Source organism: Lagopus leucura, unplaced genomic scaffold (genome assembly GCF_019238085.1).
Source record: "Lagopus leucura isolate 7727_CA_CO unplaced genomic scaffold, USGS_WTPT01 Super-Scaffold_100024, whole genome shotgun sequence".
NCBI classification, from domain to species: Eukaryota; Metazoa; Chordata; class Aves; order Galliformes; family Phasianidae; genus Lagopus; species Lagopus leucura.
Genome location: NW_024962276.1, coordinates 7,072,137 through 7,095,972, shown reverse-complemented (window position 1 = coordinate 7,095,972; position 23,836 = coordinate 7,072,137). Strand labels below are relative to the sequence as shown.

At 47.6% G+C, this 23,836-nt stretch overlaps 3 protein-coding genes across 4 annotated transcripts in view; all 3 read right to left on the bottom strand.

The window, feature by feature from the left end:
* The window catches only part of YPEL2 (yippee like 2), a 30,198-nt gene extending 28,312 nt beyond the window's left edge, over nt 1–1,886 (bottom strand). The window contains exon 1 of the mRNA XM_042879468.1: nt 1,807–1,886. The gene's annotated coding sequence lies outside the window, so the exon portion shown is untranslated. The remainder of the gene's footprint in view (nt 1–1,806) is intronic.
* A 1,781-nt stretch (nt 1,887–3,667) lies between these two features.
* Nucleotides 3,668–17,802, bottom strand: GDPD1 (glycerophosphodiester phosphodiesterase domain containing 1). 2 transcript variants are annotated; one of them, XM_042879991.1, is made up of 11 exons: nt 17,637–17,802; nt 16,441–16,551; nt 14,213–14,255; nt 11,966–12,101; nt 11,449–11,494; nt 10,716–10,834; nt 10,185–10,274; nt 9,503–9,636; nt 8,403–8,462; nt 7,543–7,594; nt 3,668–7,062 (listed from the first exon to the last, which is right to left on the bottom strand). In XM_042879991.1, exons 1-11 carry the CDS (start codon nt 17,770–17,772, stop codon nt 6,940–6,942), a joined length of 1,050 nt encoding a protein of 349 aa, XP_042735925.1. In that variant the 5' UTR covers nt 17,773–17,802; the 3' UTR covers nt 3,668–6,939. The 2 variants fall into 2 exon arrangements, with proteins under 2 accessions (XP_042735925.1, XP_042735926.1); XM_042879992.1 differs by lacking the exon at nt 16,441–16,551.
* A 604-nt stretch (nt 17,803–18,406) lies between these two features.
* SMG8 (SMG8 nonsense mediated mRNA decay factor) lies at nt 18,407–23,712 on the bottom strand. Its single transcript, XM_042879633.1, is given in 5 exon segments — nt 18,407–18,824; nt 19,987–20,862; nt 21,208–21,353; nt 22,055–22,955; nt 22,957–23,712. Coding segments are annotated over 5 exon segments (2,877 nt in total). The 3' UTR covers nt 18,407–18,626.
* Between the last annotated feature and the right edge of the window lie 124 nt (nt 23,713–23,836).

Below are 23,836 nucleotides of genomic sequence, written 5' to 3'. Positions count from 1 at the left end.
CCTTTTGTTACTGTCATTAGATCTAGAAGACAAGACCTCAGAATTAACAAGCACAGAAAAGAGGGAACTAACTGAAGGACTTGCTTACAGAATAGAAGGGAAGTTGTATGTCTGCAGTGGTTTCAAAGTGATAAATCCACTCTGCTTTGCAATTCTGCCTCACACCTCACTGATGAGCTTCAAAGCAGCTAAGAGAAACAACTCTCAATAACTCTCAATTTTTCCACTCAAAGCTCCACTTTGTGATCACTCATGAATTCCACTTTTCTGGCACTTCACAGCTGACCTCTAATGAAGACTCACTTTAACTTCAAGCTAACAAAGCTTTGCCAGCTCAGCTCATGACCAGAGCACAATGAAGGCCTGTGTTTTATTGACTTTTCTTCAAGAGCCTTTAACACATGGCAAAAGGTAAGATCATGATGCAAGAACAACAAATAAATGTTTTTCACTCCTCCTCAATCCTCGTAAAGCTTGTATAGCACCACACTAGATCAAGGAGCTCCCACTTTCTAAAAAGCTACACCAGAGTGACCAGTTCCTTAATTAAATCCTCTCTCAGCAGCAGGTATTCATCCATGAGCCTTTGAGGGAATGTGGAATTACAGGTAGCAACGCTGCCTTCTGCAGGGCAGCCCTGACTCAACTGCCCATACCAAGCAGCAAGGAAATCACTTAGTCAAGATCTGTGGTCCAGAGAACACAAAGGAGATCAGTGACCAGTTTTTGCCAGCTGTTCCAACACTGGCAACATGAAAGAAAATAATTAAAAAAAAAAAAAGAAGTGCTGGACATCATCACTATTCCCAACATTACCTTCAAAGAACCAAGGGTGCACTTTTAAGTATTTGAGGTTCTTTCTCCCCCCAGCAGGGGAAAAGAACATCCTCTTAATTCCCCATTCAAGCACTGCCAAGCAAGCAGCATTTAAAGGAAACCAGAGACATGGAGACCTCCACAACGAGGTCTTGAACAAAACAGATAGGGCTGCTCTGCAAGCATGAAGTCACCAAACACGTCCCATCCGGGCAGAATCCTCTCACGCACTGTAAGCACAGCTCTCAGCATCTGCTCCTTTCCAACCTCCTAACTCAGCAAAGGCCTCTCTGTGCTACCCAGCCTAAGCTTTAAGTAACCGTAAACGCATTAGCAGAAAATCCTTATTGGGAGCACAGCCCCGGGAAGGCACTGCGTGAGCCCAGGCACGGCTCAGAGCTTCCTCTCTCCGTGCGCTCACGCAGAGGTGGCAGAGCAGCAGATTGAGCCGTAGGGCAGAGGCCAAAACTCCTTTTTTCCTACATCGCTACGACCGCATTTCAAACTGAAAAGAAATAAAACAATTATAAATAAAACACGGATTCTTCGGGATTCCAAATTCAACACCGCAACCTTCGGCTCCAGACCCGCGGCTCCTTTTGCCATTCCCGACTTCTCCGCCGTTTCTGGACCGAACCCAAAACTTCCCGTCGGAAGGCAGCAGACAAAGGAGCGGCCCTTCGCCCCCCCCCCCCCAGCGAACCGGGGCCGGAACCCCTCCGAGCCCCCACAGCCCTCAGCTCAGCACGGCGGGCCTCACCCCAGGCCCCGCAGCTCACCGGTGCGTTTCCCTGCCCGCCATCCCCACTTCCCCCGCTCCTCTCCATCTCCCCCCCCTCAGAGGTACGCGCGGCGCTGAAGCAGCGATGCCGGGCAGAGCGGCGGCCCGCGCCGCGATAGAGGGACAGGAGGAAGCGGCTGTGGCGCAGCTCGGTCCCGCCGACCCCGCTCCCGGCCTCGGCTCTCGGCCCACCGCCCCACCGCACTCACTCGCCGCTGCGCGGCCGCCTCGAAACGCGTCCCCAGCGCAGACGGAGCGCGGCCGCAAACGCGCACCAGGCAGCCCCGCAACGCCCTCCCCCTCCCACCGGCGTCCTCCCCTTATAAGAACGCCCGCCCACCCCGTCGGCCGCGAGTGGCGTCACCACCGACCAATCGCCATTCGCTGGCACATAGCAACAACCCGCCGATTGGTTAGATACGGCCGCAGCCCATTTTTTTCTCACCAATCGGAGCGCGGGGCAGAGGGGCGCTCCCGCCCCCCCCCCTCCGTCTCCGCCACACACAGCCAGACGCACGCAGCGCTCCCCCCGCCCCGCCGCCGTCGGGCTCGCGCAGGCAGCAGCTGGGCGGCGGGAGCCAATGGGAGCGGCGCTGGCCGTGCCGGCGTGCAGCGCGAAGGGGGAATAACAAACAGTGCCACTTCCTCTTAAAGGCGCAGGCACACGGGCTCCTCCCAACAGCCCTGAGGCCTTTTAGGACAGATCGGTGCCTGATCCGGGTTAACGTGATAAACCTGGAAAAGGGCAATTATTCAGGACACGTCACGCTGCCCCCTCTGAAAAGACGTGCCTTTAATTCATGTTGCTATTTGATGTACCACAGCAGCACTGAGATGGGAGAAAGCACCAAATCCCTCCGGTTAACTCATGACTTTTGGTGCTGCACAGTACTTAAATCGGTCGCCATAAGATCTGTTAACAGTCTTCTGTCAGCGCTCACAAATTCTGTTTGCAGCTGATGCCGCTGGACTTGCGAATCGAGATTCTTCACTCGAGCACGCCTCAGCTTCTTCAGTTATACAACGAAGGCACCGCAAACCTTTTCAGACAGCTCAAAGCAACACCTTCAGGTACGGCAGATCAAAGAAAGACGCTTTCAGCTGTCAGCAGCGAAAGGTTTTTCCCCACTCGCAGCACCAACGAACACACGGGCGCTGCTCCCCCTACGCCGCACCCTCCGTAACCAGCGCGGAGCCACCAGCAGCTGCCTGGTCCCGGTGGGCTCCCGCGGGGCTGCAGCGCCGCCTGGCGGTCTCCAGCGGTACGACAGGGACGGGTGGGAGCGCTGGGACACGAGGAGCAGCCCGCAGCCGGCGGGGAAGCCGCCTCCCGTCAGCCTGCCCAAATTCTTTCCTAGTTACTAACTGCTGTTGCTTACAAAAAGCCTGCTTCGCCTCTTAGCTAATACAGAACCTCGAGGCTCTACGCTTGACCTTAATACCCAGCACTAGATGTAAATCAATGGCAACCCAGCAGCAAAGCTGTAGCTGTACTTGGAGGAGCAGAGGAAATATTCATCAGCTTACCATGAGGAAAAGCACTTTGGCATCAGTGCTGTGCTTATAGCAGGCCATCACCTAAGGACACACAACCTGCACAGAAGTTTGCACTCACGATGCTATCCAGCAACACCAACCACATTCAAAACACAGCTGGTTATTTGCCACCAGCTCACCAGCAGCTCTCTCACCTGTTAGAGGCTTTTAATACCCCATAATATGCTGATCACATTTTTTTTTCCTCCATTTATGATCAAGTTTATCTTCTACTGCTTCTGTCTTCAAATGAACTGTAGATAAATCGAGTAGGAACTGATTTCAGAGGTTTGTTACCGAAGGCTCTGCACACAGAAGGCAGGCTTACCTCCTTTGCAGGCTTTCTTTAGCCACACATACTGGCAGATGCTGAGGTATGGGAAAGCCAATATAAGTGCCAAAAGTTTCCAAAGAGTTCAATGTATATAAGATAATTCGTTTTCTGAGCATCCATCCAAAGGCCACCATTAAGAAATTTACTACATTCTAAGCACAGCTTCATAACAGAAATCACACAAAGAATTCATAAAGAAGTAGTATTTAGTTGTAGATCTTTTATGAGCAAAGATATCTGAATGTGTCACATTTCAAGAGCATCAACCTTTACTTACAAGAAAAGAAAAGAAAAAATATCAGTTCACAGATTTTCAGCTAGAGGTCCAAAACTGTTTCTGCAGATCAAAAGTGCATGGAATACACGCATCATCCTTCATACATCACGTATTTTGCAAAAGATTGAGAACACGGTACGTATTAAACAATACTTAGAGTTAAAATTACCCAAAGGGAAGAAAAAAATCTCTCCTGGGAGATGGAGATTAACTGAACATCCTGCTGGGCGGCTGAGCAAGACCTCAACAAGTGGTTTTCTGTCCAAGTGGTTTTGAAATCAAGCGGCAGGTTATGGAACATTCAAACAAAGCAATTCAGAACAAACATCCTACAACTCCCTCAATTCCATGTTATTTTGTTACAGACAGTTACTGCGGCCTATTGTGCACTGGAGCTCAGAGCCATGCTTTCTTCCACACAACGCTGTCTGCCTCAAGAGACCAAACTTTAGCTCCTTTACTGTGGTCCAAAGGAGTGACTGAAGGAATTCAGGAGTTTTTTCAGCACTCCTTTCCATAAATCTTACTTAAACTTCAGGTATCAAGTAGCAGATTTATCAAAGAGAGCTCACGTATGAACAGCACAGTCAAAAGCTACAGCAGACGTAGGAAGAGCAGTGGTTGAAAAATGTGTTGAGCATCTTTGAAGGCACAAGTTCCCAACACCGCAGCTGCAGCAAAACAGGTAGCTTACAATGTAAAAATAAAGTCCATTTTAATAGCAGTGTTTTGTCAGTCAGTGTGGAATAAAGCAAGATAGTTTGCTTATGCAGCGATGGGGAAAGCTTAAGAGAAGTAATGAAAGTCATCGTTGTGTCCCATGAGAGATCGAGTCCAGAAAACAAAAGTGGTGTTTTAAAACTCAGCTATTCCTAGCCTAAGAGAAGTCCTAACTTGTGCTATTCAGTAGCATCTGATAAAACCAGAGTTGTACTTGTATCTCAGTGGAGATGTGCATGTTGGAAATGGGACAGCAATAAAACTGAGTAGAAAAAAAGTATATACTGCACAAAAATGTAGGATCTGGAGCTATAATTGAATAGTAGACCAAATTTGAACAAAGAGGGTAGAAGGTTTTTCTTTTCCTATTGAGATCCATATGGAGCCTATTCTGAAACTATTCTGTGAATATTAGAAAGCAGGAAGAAATATTGCTAGACTGATCATTAGCAGTTACCTGACCAGCATAACTGGTCTGAAGTGGAAACAAGAAGCACAGCACATGATAAATCATGTAATCCTTATTCCTATGAGCAGGTAGGAAGTTACATTTTCCTCTCAGCCATTCAGTATACAACAAGCCTGATTAAATTAAAAGGAAATCGAATCTACAGCCATCTTAAGTAGGCAGACATTGAGAAGGACACCATTAACTCACTTGCCACCACTGTCACACGTTCAATTAAAGTGTAAATGCAGTAATGCCTTCTATTTCATCTGTAAGAACTCCTTGGAAAGGAACTTCCATGAAGTGGACATTGCACAACACAGATGAATATCATCCATTCAGATGGACGTGACATTCTACCATGGATGGGCATAATGAAATAGCAAAGATGCTCCATGATTACAGGTATGGCACAGCAGCCTTGCAGTGAAACAAGAGCCCTTCCAAGTCTGAGATGGGAAGGGAAAAAATTCGTTGCTTTACAAACTTTTAGAATAATGAGTATATCTTGCAGTGAATCTCTCTCTTGTTCTGGCTACTGTGTTCATTATTAAGTGACATCATTTTCACACGAAGGTCCATAAGGAATTAGATACTATCATCACTACACAACAGCTGTGTTCCAGCAGTGCCACCTGATGACTGGGCTCTATACATGTCATCGTGAATAACTGAGCTAAAAGAGTCAAATTCTTTCTGAAGAACCCTAACATGACGACACCAAAACACAGGGCATCACAGGCTCAAATGTGTCTGGCACTCAGAGCATCTGTTCAGAGGGGCAGAACAGCACTCAGCTTCTAAAAATACATTCCTGTCCTTCCCCATTCCATGACACCTGGGGATTCCTGGCTTCTGCTGGTAAAATTACTTCTGAGTCCATGCCCATAGACTTCATCAATATTGAACGTGGAGAAAAAAAAGACTAAAACTTACAGGCATCCTAGACTGATAGCTGCTCCTTTTACAGGCATATATATATATATATGTATATATATATCTGCTTTGGGTGAATTCATTTAAAACAAACCTTTTACGTTGTTCCTAAAACTCCTGACCAAATTTAAAATCTTCTTTGGTCCCTCATACAAAAAACAGCTTCCCGTTAAACAAGCCAAGAGGTGTCAGAACTATGAAAGTGCAAAAGACTCCTAAAAACATCAGTTTCCTTTGTGAAAAGAGTATTTCAAAGGAAGTGTAGTCTACACCAAGTGCAATCTTCCTCTCTGGGCAGCTCACTGCTGCCAGGCCATGGCAGCCTGACAGGCAGCTCAGAACCAGGGGCAAACCCAGATCCTTGCAGAAGAACTAAGCAAACTCAGCAGCAAGCTTAAATGCTGTGTCTGGACGTTGGCCAGCGAGTCACTGTGTTACCATCACATCAAAAAGAAGTCTAAATACAGCTGAAACTGAAGCTCAGCATTCTTATCAGTAATAATAATTGAGGAAACCTGCACTGACCAAATTGGTTAATTTTGGTTTGGAAAAAAAAAAAAGAAAGAAAAAAGTGACTGCTTTTACTACACTTCACAGGCTGAACTGTCCGGCTGTCCACAGATTCTGCTCTCTATTTCTCCTGTGCATTGTTTCTCTTTCTCACCCTTCAAGTTATTCAGAAAGTAAAAGCAGCACAAGCAATACATACACAAAGGGCACACTTTCAGAAGCCCTTTAGTTTCTGCACAGTAAAATATAATTGGAGTAACTGACGTGTCTTGACATCTGCTTAGGAACACTTGTGCCTGATAAAACAACACTTCTATCTACAGGTATCCTATCCAGCAACTTTCTTCTTAGTCACGACTATTAGTGAAGTGCACCTTTGCTACACGATCTATTTACAAACGTAAACTATGTAATTAAAGTCTTAAAATAAATAGACAGCCTTTACATTAGGTTGCAACCTGACAAGGTCAGGAATCACCTTCCCAACAATGTGATTTGTGTACGTTGCTCAACTCTTTTTTTTTTTTGATTAAATTTCTTGGCTCCATCTGTTCTGCAAAGTCTTCCTTGTTTGCCTGTATTTACACAGGATAGTTGTGTAAAAACTCCTTGAGCTTTGTTGGATAGTCTGTCATGACTCCGGTTGCTCCCAGATCAAAAGCTCTCTTGTATTCTTGTTCTTCGTTCAGTACCCAAATATATACCTGCAATACAGAAAGACCCATTATTACAGGAAATACCCAAATAAAGAGTAGTGACTGCTGACCTAGATTGTTTCATGTGTGACAGCAATGATGCCACATGTATTAAAACCATTACGCTGCGATGCCAAAGCACACAAATGTATCCTTCCTCAAAGGCAAACAGTGTGTGGGAAGACATTTTCTGGCTGAATTCAACTCCAGTGTTACCCAAATCTTCAGGCATCTCCAAAAGTCAAGAAAAGCCCCAATCTGGAAAGCAGCTTTGCACATTTTGTAGCTTAACTTTGTCCACCCCCAATCTTCCCCCAATCCAAGTAATGGAGATTTGCTCCAGGTTATGTAGCTCTACAAAGGATTTGAACTGAAATAATCCTCACAGAAAGGGACAGAGAACATGAACCCATCTTAAGGCCATGTCTGTCTTGTTCAGATTCAGATTCAGATCTAAAGCAGATTTCCTCCAGCTTTGCCACACTGTACCTGAATGCCCCGAGCAGTGAGGTGATCAAAAAGTGCTTTCCTCATTAGCAATCTGCAGAAAAGAGAAAGATATTTGTTCATGAACATAGATGGGATTTTTAACATCAATTGATGCTCTGCAATACAATTACCATATAGCAATTAGATTCAATGGTTTCCACAAGAAAGTGATTACTACAGAAAGCTTGAACAACTCAAGTCCACCTAACATTTCCAGTCTGAATTAATAATGGGTATTTGTATCAGTGTTCTGAAGATCAAATCCCTGTTTCCTGTACAGACACCTTTGTATCATGACCAGTATTTTGCCTTCAGATGAGATTTCTGTTCTTCACATCAGATGAGAGAACTCTCCTGATTTGCCACTTAATGAAGCAAATGGATGGCAAACCCAGAAGCAGCACAGACTCTCACTGCATCTTGTGAAATCATCCAAGTTCCCTCTGAAGCACAAACAGCCTTAAAATGCACGACACTCAGTGTGAGCCAAACAGCATCTCCTCTGACAACATCAGGAAGCAGTCACAACCTTGTGAAACACAACAGAGCTGTGCTGTGCATCTGCCTGCATGGCAAACAACCGAACACACGCTCAAGTATTTTAAGTCACACTGGAATGCTCTGCACTGTTACTGTATCTCAGGGTGTTTCTGTGTGTGTGCATGAAAAAAATAAGTATACAGGAACATAAAGGAAAGATTTGAATATGATTTATGTTGCACTGAAAAAATGCTAGAGGAATCTGATAGAAATGACAGCCCAAGAAATACCTGTCGCCATCATTTGCTCTTCGCTGCTTAAGCCAACTGTCAATACTGAGACTAAATATGATTAAACATTTAATCAGGTTAAAATCTTACGTGTCAGCTAGCCAGATAATAAATTTCTGGCTTCTTGACATCTTTTCTGGTTCTTTCAGTCTGTTGAGGAAGAGAATAAAAAATTAGCAGGGCAGTGATTAAAGTATTGAGATGTTTCTGCAAAAGAAACGTGAAGAATTAGTCCTGCAGTTTCTCAGAGCAGTAATTTCCCTTTCATTTCAAGACAGTGACTTGGAATTGGGTTACAGAAGAGAAATGTGCCACGCTTAAGAGGAGCAGCAGAGATGGGTGTTACATTTTCAGTATAGTATGAGAAAAAAAGTGCATGGGAAATCTCAGATCTACCCTGGTACTGACTTCCCCCTGGCCTTAAACTAATTTGTTCTGTTCCCGTATCTAAGAAAGAAGAAAAGTGCAGTTATTTGTCCAGCATTGCAACATACTGCTATCTGGATGGCACCAGCACCAGCAGCCTGAAGGTGGCATTTGCAGGACATGCTACCAAACACTGATATGCACAAGGATGCCACACTAGCAATAGTTTAACTCAGAGCTGGCTAGAGACATGTTAAACATAGAGGACCATAAAATTTGCATAACTTTCACTAATGAATACCCAAAAGCAGCTGACCTAACAAGAAATAAATACTATTTGTTATCATCTGGGATAGAACTATAAAGATGCTGAGCATATTCTTTACAATCACCCTTTGCACCTGATGGACAGAAATGAATGGACTGACTTCTACCTCTGCAGGACAAGCATCACTACAAAACTTTTGATATGATATGGTCAAACCACCAGAACACTGACAGCTATGGAGTCATCACTTCGGTCATCGATTCAGATAGGTCTCAGTGCCCCTTTACTCGATCAGGAAATGAAAATTTCAGCAACTGGGAGCCTCCTATCTCTCCAGCCTGAAGTAAAAGCACTCCTTGCAACAGAGCTTCACTGTAAGTTGTGGCGCAGCTCCTTCAGAATGCACCACATCTCTGTCTGCCCACCTGCGTGTTTCCCTCAGAAATGTTCCACCTCACTCTTTGTTCATGGCTCAATTTACTGCTCAAGCTGCCATGATCACCCACTTGTTTTACAGTTATTCTAGTGTGGCGCCCACCAACCAGCTCCAACTCACTTGAGGATGATGGAAGGCATGGGGATTTCCAAGAATTCCTCCTTGAAAGGAATGAATGGCAGCAGACCAGTGTAGAAGAGTCCCAGCAGCAGAAGGACACGTTGCAAACAGAAGATGATGGGAATGTCAGCATTCTGCAGGAACCAGGAATGAACAATTATACCTCATTGTGCTCAAGATAACCATATCAGCTTCCCTTCAGACTAGGCATAATTTAATTTACTTCTAAATTGTATAATTGCTTAGCACAAAAAGGAATAGCAGTTTCAGCTGTAAAACAGCTGTATGCCAATATAAGTGAGTGGCAACTAATATCAAAACCCATTACTTCAATAAAAAGAAACATACAATAAGCAGTCTTTATAAGAATTGCTTTTGCACCAGATGAATGATGCACAACCCTGGCAACAGGAGGTCCTGGCATAAAAATCGTAAGATTCCACATATAACAGAACAGTTAAGCTTTGTTCCCTAAGTGCTGTATTGCAGAATACAGGGGTGCTAACTAAGCGTGATTTGTTCTAACAATTTTTATTGTGCTTACAACACTAATGCAAAATTTGAGATCATTACTAAAAGGCTGGCATGGCTCCATCAGTCTTGATTTACGGGGTGCTTTCTGTACATGTCATCACACAGCAACAGGAGGGCAAGAACAAAGCTCAGCTGGATCCATTCTTACCTCCTTAAGACACTTGGATACCACCTCGTAATTGACATTCCCCCATACTGTCAAATGCTCTCGTTTATACTGACTCACCAGCTCTGAGACCTGCAAAATAGAATCCAAAAAGCAGAAATCTAACATGCTTTCATTGACTGTTACACGCAGAATAATTTAATTGCTACTTTTTTTTACTACATCAATCACCATAGGAAAGACAGATCTCCTACATCCTCTCCCATTTTAAGATAATTACACTACATTTACATTCATGACAAAGAGAGAAGGATGTCAAGGGAGGCAGGGCCAAAGGCCCTACTGTTGGCCAGATAGATGACACCAGGGGCTCTTCCCTTGTCTGCTGACATGGTTAGATCTTGCACCAGATCTCTGTGTTCCACATTATTCCATATGTGGTCCAAGATCTAACATGAAAGGTGCCAGCAGTCTGAAATCCATGTTCTAGGAAGACTTCAACTCCAAGAATCTCTTTTCTTTTGGAACTCCAACGTCCCCACACGAGGTTCAGCCTCACATCTTTACACGCACCTTCCTGATCAACACGTTGTTGTTCACTTTGATGTCAATGTTGACAGGAGTTTGTGGAAATGCCTCAAACACCTCCTTCAGGAGAGGGATGCGGTTATCTTTTCCCTCAGAGTGACTTTCTGGGGAAACAAGAGAATTGTCGCCACTGTGGCCGTTTATAACATACTGCAGGCAAAAGCTGAGATGTCAGAGCATTTCTTATCTTAGCAGTAAAAACAGTGCACAAAATAAGCACGTTTTCCAAATGCAATCAGCCATCCAACGAAACAACAGTACCACCTTCACCCATAGTTGTAAGTAATTATGAAAAGCTCATTCCTGCAATGAAAACGCACTGAGATATTTTGATGTCTAGGTCCAAACTGCACAAGATTTAGTCATTATTTTTGCAACAGCAGGAATCCAGGCATCATTAAAACCAAGAATGAGCCAGCATGGGCTCAGCTGCCACATAGCAAATCTTTCCTTCTAGGAAAATGCACCACAGAGCACTCCCTAAGCAGAGGGGACAGATGGCAAAATCCCCAAATTTTAATGTCTGAAACTGCTTGTGGATCATATGTGTGCATCACCACACATCACCGAAACGACTGTATCTGCTTTTTGACACTTCTCCAGATCCCGATGGAAGCAAACACACACTTCTCCACTCCCTTTGCCAAAATAAGACATTGCCAGATGGAAAATGAGTTACCAAAACCGCAAACCCAAACAGCAAAAGACAAAAGCTCACCTTTCTGAAACGAGACATCCAACTTGCAGAGATATGGTGGAAGTTCCTTAAAGGGAAAAAAAAAAACCAAACCACCAGTAACTTAAATGCAGGGAGACAATCATGACTCTTCTTGAAAAACACATAGATATTCATAAGCCAGGTAAGCTACCTTTCAAGACAAAATTAATCAATTCTCTTTCTTGCCTAGAAAGCAATTGTGCATTCTGTTCATTCATTCTGGAACTATGTGGCACTCTTGGAGCTCTGCTACCTGCTGCTGAATGAGGCAAAGTGTGTCCAGACACCCCCTGAAAACAGAATTCCACTTATATTGGATGGAAAGGCAGTCCAGCAGAGCAGTGCGGTGGGATTCCTCTTCCAATTTGCCCATCAAGTAGCTGGTTATAGGATACCTTGTTAGCTAAGCTTCCCCTCCTTAGGCTCTGCATGCACACACAGCCCTCCTGCCCACCCCAACCATTCTACAAACACACTCCTAAGCACCACTGAGCACTAAGATTTTGCTCCAACTTACAGAGTACTTGAGGTCAGATATGTTGACATCGACTCCTGTCGATCTCTTCAGATTCTCATCATGGGACACAACCACTTGCTCATCTTTGGTCAGGTGACAGTCCAGCTCCAGCATGTCTGTTCCTATGTTAACAGCACTGGAAGCAAAAAAAGTCTGCCTTGAAGCACACATGTACTTTGTACAGGTCCAGGCCTAACACACGTGCGTTATTCAGCTGAAGTAATCTCAGGGAAGGCACTTTGTCTGCTTTATGATGTAACAAATCCTCACAGCTGTACTTCCAAGCAAGGAACAAATAACTCTATTGCAGCAGAAAGCTGATGCAAGAATAAACAAAGCACTGTGAATCAGAGCTGGGATTTGGACTGGGAGCCCTGGCACTGCAACCTACCACTCAACATATAGCAATATCACAGTTTAATGGATCATTGGCTCTACAGCTCTGTTCCAATGTGAGATCCGTATCACCACAGAGCATGCTCCAGATTCAGCAAAATGTGTCCTGAGTTCAGGTTGAAAAGCAGAACGCATTTGCAAACGAGGATGGCAGAGTTCTTTGCTTACTGAAGTTCAACTGTTTTCAAGCCATGGCACATAGCAAGGCCTAATAAAGCACAATGTATAGATTTTATAAATGCTGAGCTGACCAGGAGCTTTCATTGCTGTGAACACAGTGTTTAAAACTCTCTCTCTCTAAAGTAAGCCTGATCATAAAAGAAATGGAAATGAAGCAGGATAAAAATATCTGGAGAGTTTACTTAGCAGCTTCCTGTCAGGACAACACTAACCTACACTGCAATGAGGACAGCTGTGTCTGTGAATGAACTGCTGGGTTCTCTTTTGTGCCAGAGCCCCAGGCACTTTAACACAGTGCAAATGTCTTCTTTAGCTTAACAATAATTATTCTAAAATCTCAAACCACCACAGAAGCATTCACAGCATACGATGGTAAGAGCCCAAAGAGTCCACAAGGATGTTTTTAACCACTTTGGCACAAAGAACTAATTGCTCTCCAGAACGCAGTGATGCTATCTGCAATTGGCAGCTGTGATCAGTTTAAAACTGATCTGGACCTCAGTGCATGTGTTATTCTATGACAGTAAGGTGATTAAAGTGGTCAGAACAGAAGCAGTGTTATCACACAGCACGAAGCGAGCCCCAGGACAGTCCTTAACAGAGTTTAGCTCTGAGAATTAAATACAAGCTGTGGCATAACTTTTCTTTTTAAGAGCTCTGTCCATATTAAACCAGTGTGATGCTACATCACAATTAAGACACGGTTGAAAAAGGAGCACTTTCTGGAAAGCGTTGTAGCGGAGTTGGAGAGAGGCAGGCCAGCAGGAACCAAACACACAGCTCTGCTCAGCTTCCATGGAGATAGAAAAGACTGCAGCACTTTCAATGGCACTGTTTGGATGGGGAAGCTGGCACAGCTCCGCCTGCAACACACTGTGCAGACTGCTGAGCCCACTCTGTGCAGTTAAACCCAAACAGCAGCCCCAAAGGAACAAAGAGGAGCCCACATAATTTGGTTGCTGCTCTTTGGCAGCTGTGGTTTGAGATGTGCTGCTTTTCCAAGGGCTTTTGAGAACGCTGTTAGAATGCACTGCTTCTTAAATGCTTGGAGGCTTAAAGGGCTTTCCAGTACCAACTCGATTGCAAACCCGTAGATAAGAGGCTTTCACACATTGTGCAAATGAATTATGTGTGTGTGGGGAGAAAACAGAACTCAAACCTTCCTAACAGCTTTACAGATGGTATATTAAGTTCATTAACATTAAGACTTCAGTCCTAGTGGGAGATGAATTCTTAACCTTCTGTACAGAGGAGGAAACTGAAGGCCATTAAACCACAGAGTATGGAGAGCAGTGCATCCAGCAGCCAAAATTCAGATGGCCTGAAGGGCAGCAGCACGTGAGTATCTGAATTTGAAACACCTTCTGAGAAGGTAAAAAAGCGTCTGGTGCTACTTACAAAAACAGCTTCAAAATGACAACCCAACAGATGTAATCTCCACCACACGTAGAAGCACCACTGTTTAATTTGCTGGAAGATGAGGAAATGAGACCCCAGATTTCCTCACGTGAAATTAGAGCCACGTTAAGCAACCCATGCAAGTCATGCACAGGAGATGACTTCAGTGCTGTAACCCAAACTGGTGGAAGTCAGGTCATTAGTGATTACTTCACTCATTAAAGACAATGAGGACACCACAGATACAGACATACAGGTTCTATTTGTACTCACTGGTGAAAGGCTGCCATTGTGTTTTCCAGGTTCTCCCCAGCACCTATAAAAATAACAAGAACAGGCACTGAAACCCTTCCCTTCACCTCAGTAGAGGAAAGAAATACAAAGGTTTTAGATTAGAAACACATTTTGAGGAATTAGGATGAAGACATTAGGAGGAATTAGGATGAAGAGATGGAGGGGGGAGGGAAAAGCCAAGGCTGTCACCTTGGATCTGCATACTTTGAATACACAAATGAGAGCATTTATTTTAGCAAATGTGACAACTCTTCTGTCAGTGCTCCTGAAACAGCACCAACCTGTCAGCAAGGGGCAACGCTGCTGGCAGAGAGCGGTCTCACACACGGGGAATGAAGCACATTAACTCCAGTGGAGAAAAGAAAGGAGAAGCCAATTCATTGCTTCCTCTGGCAGAAATAAACCTTGCAACTCGTCATTCTTTACATAAAAACCTTTGAAGCATCAGCACGGCGAGGGCTGTGCTTTCACCCTGCCTCAGAAAGGTGCTACGTATGGAGCAGCAGAACTGCAGGAAGCTACAGGGAACAAGGAAGGATATTGATGCAAATCCTAACTACTCTGCAGCAAGGAAGGACAGGCCCTGTAAACAGGAATTATAGGAGCTGCAGCAAGGCCCTGCCCGTTAACGAGGCTTTGTCAATACACACTTATCTAAGTCTGTGTTTAGCCAGTAAAGCAATGAAATTCTACATGCATCCAATCAGCAATTTACAGCTGTTTTCCCTGAGTTACCTGTGCTGGTAAGCTTACAGAGAGGCTTAACTGACAGAATCCAAATGAACAAACCTCTGTGGTTTAACACATGGTAAATCCACTGCAGCTTCTGCAGTTTGGCATTCAGTGATGTTTTATGAAGTTTGGCTTTAGCATTAGCAAGAGGTTAAGTGGTAGAAGTGACACAGGGATGAAGGAGAGCATGAGAACCCCATTAGACACCTCTGATAAGTGCCTAACAGATGGGAAAGCCCCGCATAGCACACAGATTATTAGTTATAAATTAACTACAATTAAAAAGTTTTAGATAACTTATCAACCGTGACAATACAGCCCTATATCCTGAGCTGGGAGAGAGGGAAAGAAAACCGCAGCCAGAACATTATCCCAACATTTATGGGCAGAAACGTACAAAAAGAAGAATTGTGATGACTCCTTTGACAAATTATGCGTTGGGCAGGGAGGAGTGGGGAGTCAAACCAGCTGGAAGCAAAAAGCCTGACTTGTGTTATGGGGAAGTGAGGAAAAGCACTCAGAGATCAGCTGAAATGGGAGCTGTACATCAGCAATATGGCTTCTGTAAACCACTCTCAGAAAAGGGAACTACAGCAAGCAAGCTTTCGTGTCCCACAAGCAATGACCCTTACTAAATTTGGTTTCTTCAATACAAGTGAGACATGGATCCACCAGAGAAGGGCTATGAAGGTTAAGCAGTGAGAGATCCTTGGTTGAAAGCACTGGGATTATTGCCTGGGGGACAGAAGCTCAGGGGAGATCTTATCCCTAGGTACAAACACCCAACAGGACGGAGGCTGAGCCAGCCCTGCCATGGGGCACCACTGAGATGCGATGAAGCAATGGGAACAGACTGAAACCCTGGCATTCACTTTAAACACAAGGAAAAAAACAACCTCTTTTTGGAAGAGTGATCAAACACAGGTTGCCCAGAGAGGCTACAGAGTCTCCATCCTTGGATGTATTCATCACTGGGCAGGGCCCTGACCAACCTACTGAGGGTGGCCTTCCTCTGAGCACAGGGTTGGACACAGAGACCTCCAGAAGGTCCAACCCACGACTGCTAGATGAAAATATGTACCTGCTGAGTGGGAAATCACTGCGACACGTTTCAACTCCAACCACTCTGCCATTTCATGACATCTCCCACAGACTGATACACATCTGAGAACACCACCTTGGTCAAACAACAGCTCTGCCATTAGGTCTGTGCAGACAGAGGACTCCAGCACAGAGAATCAGGATCTCATTATTGACCCTGGCAACGAGCAATTTCAAAACTACGCCAAAAGCAAAGAAATAACTCAGGGATGCATCCAAGAGGAGCTATGAACTGAGATAAGAAAGCTCCTGTATGAAAGAGGTCTCTGTTGAGGAACCAAAAACTTAGATAAGAGAGTCCTGCATGAAGAAAGAAGCCAAACCAAAGCATGCAAAGCCTCACCTCAGGGAGGAAAAAGTCAAACAAGTGTTACCTTGAGCTCTGCAGTCAATTGGAGCAATGCAATAAAGAAACCTGACACTGCACGTAAGGCCACAGCACGAGGAGCAGCAGAGTCCCACAGGAATCCATCCTGAGGTAAACACTGCAGGGTATGAAATGTAAGCAATCCTCAGCCCCGTGGCGGGCGATGAGCAACGCTGCCCCGACGCCACTCAGGCTTTATTTCCACCCAGGTGCACTTGTGCTGCTCACACAGACACAGGGCAGCTCCGAGAGCCAGACTCTGTCTCCAAGCACCCGACAAATAATGTTTCCTTTAGGGAAAGCCTTCCTGCCCTTCTGGTGGCACTCAGTGCTCCCTCGGAGGCCCAGGGCTGCGTATGAGCTGAGGCTGCAGCGTAGAGGCGTGAACAAAAGCAGATTAAGGAGGTCACACCGAGTGCCTGCAAAGTCACCCGCAAGTTTGCAATGGCTTCTCAATTAATGAATGGGTGGTAATCAAAACGATCTGCTCAGCAGGAAACAAGCAGCAGACATGTGCCGAGTGAGGCGTGCTTTGTGCTATGTTTAAGGTGATGAGTTATAAGAAGCGCAGCATGTCCCATAAAGCAAAGGAAACAAATCCAAGCAGGAAAAGCTTTCAGAGCTCAGCTCCGTGTCGTGTGATTTAATAACTCACAGAAAAGGAGAGGCGATGGAACCGCACTCAAAGCCCACACAAAGCACATCCAAAGCACTCAGCCTACGGCACCTCGCACCGAATATAGGGCAAAAAAACCGAGGAGACAACGGGTGGCGTTTCTACCAACGGAGCACGGCTCGGCGCTGACCCCCATCAGCACAGGACGAAACCTTCTCTGTAGTTCCCCCTTTGCAGAAGGTAGAGGGAAAAAAAAAACAACCCCCAACCCCAAACTTTTGGGGTCTTTTAGAGGAGCGCTTTTAGCACCGCGCTCATCTTCATTGCGGAGCGATCCGCGCTGCCGGAGCGGGGATCGTCAGCGCAGCGCCCAGAGGGGGGAAAGCATCGCACGGAGCTGATCGCGGCTGACGCCGGGAGATTAATTCGGCTCTGAAATGAAGCGGCGGTCAGCAGGTGGCACCTAAAATTAGGCGGGGGGAGGAAGGCTGGGCGCGCAGCGGGCACGGCTCGGCCGAGATCCGCACTGCCGGAGGGGCAGCGCCGAGCAATGAGGGACCCCCATCACCGCCCCCCGCCCCACTCACCGCCGCGGTGCGAGATGTGCCGGCAGCGGAAGCGCTGCCGCTTGGGCCGGTGGAGCAGCCCGGGGCATTTGAGGAGCAGCGCCGAGGTGAGGACGTATCCTCCCAGCGTAGACAGCACGTAGAGCGTCGCCGACATCCTGCGCTCCTCCGGCCGCCCCGAGCGCGCACTCCGCCCGGCCGAGCCCGCCCCACCCCCGGCCCTGCCCTGCCCTGCCCGGCTCCCCGCGGGGCGGCGGCGTTGCAGGATCCGCTACCACTGCGGCCGCGCAGCCGCACCGCTCCCTCCGCCTCCGGGCCGCGGGGAGGCGGCAGTGCGCATGCGCGGAGCCCGGCGCTGGGCTTTGCGCGGCTCCGCGCTCGGCTCCCGGAGCGCGCTGCGAAACGTGCGTTGCAAAGCGGGCAGTGAAACGATGCGCGCCTAATTGGAGACCGAGAGCGGGGAAATGACGTAAGGTCCCGCCGCTCCATCTCAGTCCAGCAGACAAGTCGTGATCTTAGGCTGTGCTCGTTGCTAAGCGTTCTCTAATAGTAACCTGGCCTGGGTTGAAAAGGACCACAGCGCTCATCCAGTTCCAATCCCCTGCCGTGTGCAGGTCACCAACCAGCAGACCAGGCTGCCCACAGCCACATCCAGCCTGGCCTTGAACACCTCCAGGGATGGGGCATCCACAGCCTCCTTGGGCAACCTGTTCCATGCTTCATCACCCCCTAATAAGTATTAGAAAGAAGGAGAAGCAATATCACCCAAACAGTAGTACAGGCTCAGTGTATTGTGATAACCAGCTTTTATTTTTTACATACAAAACCTGAATAAACAGAAGAAAAATCGCTTTTTTCTTGGACTGCCTTCTTCACTTTGCCTTTACTTCCAGTTCTGTGTTATTGGGAAACGCAGCGGGAGTCACAAAATCAGCGATACCCACGAATCTTAATCCATAATTTGGATCGGGACCATCTTTTTAAACTCAAACCCATTTCCCAGAGCACTCCTTACTGAGTCATCGCTTTCAGTATTCCTCGGAGAACTTTGTAACTCATCAGTTGTTGGCTTTCCTTTGGAGGAAAGCACGGCCCACGCTCTGTCACGTATGCATAGGGAAACCTGAGCACCCACAGCCCGTCCGATGGAAGCGTGATTTCCTGCTTCTCAGGGTAGAACACAGGGCAAGGTGGTGGCCCGGGTTGAACCTGAGAAGAAGAAGCAAATGAGTAGATCGTCAATCACCATCAGAATCATAGAATGGCCCGGGTTGAAAAGGACCCCAACGATCATCCAGTTCCAACCTCCTGCTGTGTGCAGGTCACCAACCAGCAGCCCAGGCTGTCCACAGCCACATCCAGCCTGGCCTTGAATGCCTCCAGGGATGGGGCATCCACAGCTTCCTTGGGCAACCTGTTCCTCTGCGTGAAAAATGAAGACTTAAGAGTCAAATGAATCCAAGGAAGTCTACTGATCTTGCCTACAGTCAGGATCTCATCCACTTCAGCAGGCTGCAGGAAACCACTGTGCCTCACTTCTGTGAGCCATCCATAGGCTTCCACCATAGGCAAGATGCTGGATTTAAGGCTGCAGCTCTCAATAAACCACAAGCCCACCTCCCTCCAGGCAGCACTAATCACCACATCAATGGGACTTCAATGCTGTGGCACAGAGACACCTGAGCTGTTACTGAAAGCCAAGTGAAGGATGTCAGCAGCACTTACTCTAGGTCATCTATAAGCTGTATTAGAAAACTGAGAAAGCCTTATTCACACGAGGAACTGATGCATGGAACTTACAATGCATAGCATAGCAAATTTTCCAAATATTTTTACACTTTTAGGAGTTATAAGGTATCATATGGATGCAAGCTGGGAATAAGCAACAAAATGGTGCCAGCAGAAACAGAGCCTTCAGTTCTTGCCTCAGTTTCAAAGCTGACAGATTGCTTACTGCATCTCCTTGCTTCCACTTCATTCCACCTTCCTCTAAAAGGATAAACTTGAAATGCTTCCTGTGGAGTCTGGTGGCTTTCACAAAAACATCAGAAATGAGTGAGACAGGAGGACAAGAACATAATTAAGTATCCGTTGAGCTAAACTGCAGGCTTTTATATTACTGCTGGAATTCTGGTGTTGAGTCAAGTCTCAATTAGCACCCTTCCTTAACTTCTAACAGAAACAGGTTCCTATGTGAGTAGTTAAATGTATCCCATCATAGAAGCGAGTTCCATTGTCAGCATTAAGGAACTTTTCCAACTCAGGGAAAAATCCCCAGCACCCTCTGGCTCCCACTTTGTGCCCTCTGACCCTGCAGTTAATGCTTCAGCACTCAACCTTTGCTCTGCAGGTAACAGATTCCATTTCTTACCTGAGGTGTCAGTGTTATTTGCAGTGGAGCGTCGGGAACCACCACAAAAAGTCTCATGAACTGAGCATAATGGGGCTTGAGTCCCCGTCCCTGAGTCGAGGACAGGATGTAGAGTGGCATGTCAGAATTGAGGGCTTTGATGGCGGACTCCTTCGGCCCCCCTCCCATCACTTTCATGACCTTATCAGGCCCTGAACACATGAACCTCCTTCCACGTGCATCTTCATATTCAAACCCTACAAAAGCTCGAGCTATGTCATCTCTCCGTCTTCCTCTTCCCATCACCACTGCACTTCTTTTGGCAGGAATAGCCTTGTTAGGAGCGGGCCAGGAATTGGTATCTAAGTCTCCTTCGTCCTCAGCTCTTGTCCTGATGACAATATCCCAAGGCATTAAGTAGTTTGTTCCTGGGATGAAGCCTTGCTGGTCCAGGCCTGTGTGGAAGTTATAAGCCTTAGCAGGCCCCAGCTTAACCAGTGACCAACTGGAGAACTTTGGCAGAAGGCCTTTGGGGCAATTCGAATGGAGCATCCCGGGGAGGTACTCGACAGTGGATGCCTGGCGATCCACCAGGCTCGGCCTTTTCTCGCTTTTGGACTCCCCACTCTGTCCCTGACCTTCTGCATTGTCCCCTCCTCCCTGGGCATCTGGTGGGTAAGTGCCCAAGCTGCCCGTTGACTGACCCAGGCTGAGGGCTAAGCTCAGACCTGTGCTTTCGCCCTGAGTCTGAGGTTCTTTCTCTTTAAGTTTCTCAATTTCGCCCTCTGGAGGGGCAGGCGATGCCTCATCCCTCGCAGGTGCTGGATCAGGTGTGCTTGGCTGAAATATGGGAAAATTGATGTGCTCCAGTTTCCCGCAGCATTTTTCTTCCAGCAGCTACAAAAAACAAAACGTGGTTAACTTTCCAACTTGTCACTGGCACGGGAGAGTTCAGTCAGACCGCTCAGAAGGTACAATTCAGGCTCAAGAGATCTGTGCTATATGAGAATCAAAACAGCAAATGGAGGACAGTCTGAGCAGGATGGATTTAGCAATTAGCATGCAGTGGAGAAGACTTTAATTGCCCCCTCAGCCCATCGTGCTTCCAGGCACGTTTTCCCTAAGCAACATTTACATGTTGATAAGGTTAAGAGGACATTGATTTGTGGTCCTTTCCGAAAACAGACTGTGTTGATGATGCAAAAACACCGCGTGAAGCAAAAATAGAGACTCAATAATTACCTGGTAGAAGTCGTAATTAGCTGCTTTGATGTCAAAGGGGTCATCACGAGGAGCTTGTTTTCTTCCACAGTTACAGGCACCAGTGGAACGAGCCCGGCTGTTGTGGTACAGGATTGGGGGATTTCTGTCTGCTTCTGGCTTTTCCCCTAGAAGCAAAACCAATCAGATAAAATGCTCCCTATTTCTAGAGGCTCTTTGATTCTCTTCCTTGCTATTTACCTAACAAAACCAGTAACTCCTTTTCTCTTTCCCCTCTTGTATACAAAGTTCCAGTGTGGATTACACCTCTAAACTGTATTGTCTTTGCTTTTAGAAGCTTCTTACAAGACATAAGTAGTTCTTCTGCCTGCAACACTTATATCTCAGTTTCCATCCCTTGATTGCACTCAATCAAGCTGGGTAAAAGGAGTCAGAGGGCAAAGAACTTTTCCCAAAGAACTTTTCTATCCCCTGTATCTCTTGTTAGAAGAGCTCCAGTGTAACACCTCCAATTAGCAACGCACAATCAAAGTTATCACTGAGCAGGCTTGCTCCTAAACTTTACTTCATGTGAGTGGAGCCATGGTGTCTGTTTTACATAGAATTCAGAGGATGCAAAGGCATAAGGACGTGAGAACAGTTACTGGACATTATGCCTCTGTGACACTGACAACATGAAACAAGGCCTTACCACCTATAGTTCCTTCTATACCCTGGTCCTGTGCATTGCAATCGCACTGTACGTGCTCCCACTATCTGCAACACAGTGCTCAGAACACAGGGCCCAAACTGGTCACTGAAGCTGAAGGCGTTTTAAAGGAGGTACAAAATTAAGCAGAGAGAACCAATCACAAATGAGTTTCTTTACCTGCTTTGGGGAGCAAATGAAACTTGTGCACGCAGTGCTGGTCAGTTAAACTTCGTTCCTCACAAAGCTGGTGCCCGTTGCTCCAGAACTTGTAGCAGTCCTCATTCAGCTGCATGGCATACTTATGGAAGGCCGGGCCGCGGGCGTGCTGGCTGTACACTCGCAAGGCCTGGGCCAGCTGGTTCTTATGGACTGTCATGGTGTAATTGTGGGGCAGGTTGGACTGATAGGCACTGTGGGCCATGGGAAGGGCTTTCTGGCAACGGTTTTCGGAGAACTTGGTGTCTATATCTAAATAGCCTTCCAGAACTTTGATGCTGCCCATGATTTTTGAGCTCAGTTCACCAGTGAGTGAAGTCGGGTCGTCATCTTTGCCTTCAATGGTCACTTCGTACAGCTTTAGAGCTGCAGCAACCCACTTCTGGTAGGTCGGGAGCTCAAAGTGAGAGGGCTGTGGGTTCCTCCCCACGCTGTCATCGAAGCCCTTCTTGCTGAGCACCAGCTCCACGTGCTGCCACAAGAACTCCTTCAGGGTACAGTCCACCAGCTGCCCTGAGGAACTGGAGCTGCTGCTGCTGCTTTCTGCATAGAAGGAGAGCTGCTGCCTGCCATGACGCATCATCTGGTACCTCCGGGGTCCCGACAGGGTGGGAGCCAGCAGGGAATCCGTCTCCCTCATGGTGCAGTTGCTCCTGAGCTGATCGAGAAGCATGGCCACGGGATCCTCGCCGTCCTGCGCCCCTCCAGCCACGATGTACACGAAGGCCTGGTTAGCAGGCACAGTGAATAGGCAGTTGATGCTTTGGTTGGTCAGCACCCTGCTCTTGCGGAAGATACGGTAGATCTGGTCCTCCAGGGCGTGCTGCAGCCTCCTCTTGGGGGAGTGCTTCTTGGGGGGGGGGCTTTTCCAGGTGGCCACAGGGGTCCTGGCCCCTGCCCGGGGGGGGATCCACCTTCAGGGCCCCGTTGAGCTGGAAGAGGAAAAGCAGGCGCGGCGGGCAGGGCCTGCAGTTCAGCTTCCACTCCTTGCCCACGGGGCAGTCCTTGATGGCAGCCTTCAGGGAGGGCAGCACCTTCTGCCGCAGCCCATCCAGCGCCCTGAAGACGCGGTCGTAGGTGATGTCGAAGGAGCAGGTGGGGTGCACCAACAGCAGGATGTGGCACACGGAGAAGAGGTAGAGGAGGCTGAGGCAGTGCAGTTTCTCCTGGTGCTTCCAGAACTCGTGCGCTTCGGCGTGGGGCAGCGGCACCCCGGGGCCGTTCTCCCGGCTCTCGGCCGCCGCCAGGTCCCCGCACGCCCGCAGCAGCTGCGGCGTATCGCAGATGGAGGTGAGCACCAGGTACAGCACGCGGCTCTCCTGGCTGTAGTACGCCTGCAGATGGTTGTAGTCCCTGCCGGCCGCCTCGCCCTCCCTCCCCGCGCCGCCTCCCGCCTCTTCGGCCTCCTCCCTCTCGAAGAGGGGAAACACCTGCCGGTCGCACACGGTGCTCACCAGGGCCGCTTTCTCCGAGCACAGCTGCAGCGCGGTCTTGCCGAAGATGCCCACCACGCACACCTCCTCCTCTCCTGGAGCCGCCGCCGCTCCCGGCCCCGCCGCCGCTCCGCTCGCCTCGCTGCCGGCCAGCAGCAGCTCCCGCAGGCTCACCGGCCCCGCCATCGCTCCTCTCGGCCCCGCCATCGGCCCCGCGATTTGCCCCGCCATCGCTCCGCCCGGCCCCGCGCCTGCGCCAACGCCGCGCCTGCGCCGCCCCGCGCACTGCGAGCATTGAACGCGCGGCGAT

Bases quoted from the DNA above. Each gene is read 5' to 3' on its own strand.
- GDPD1 (XM_042879991.1), bottom strand. From the start codon at position 17,772: ATGTCGGCGACGCTCTACGTGCTGTCTACGCTGGGAGGATACGTCCTC. The intron at 16,552-17,636 runs GTGAGTGGGGCG...CATACCCTGCAG, and splicing joins GCACATCTCGCACCGCGGCG to TGTTTACCTCAGGATGGATT. The intron at 7,063-7,542 runs GTACAGTGTGGC...TCTGTATTGCAG, and splicing joins TCACTGCTCGGGGCATTCAG to GTATATATTTGGGTACTGAA.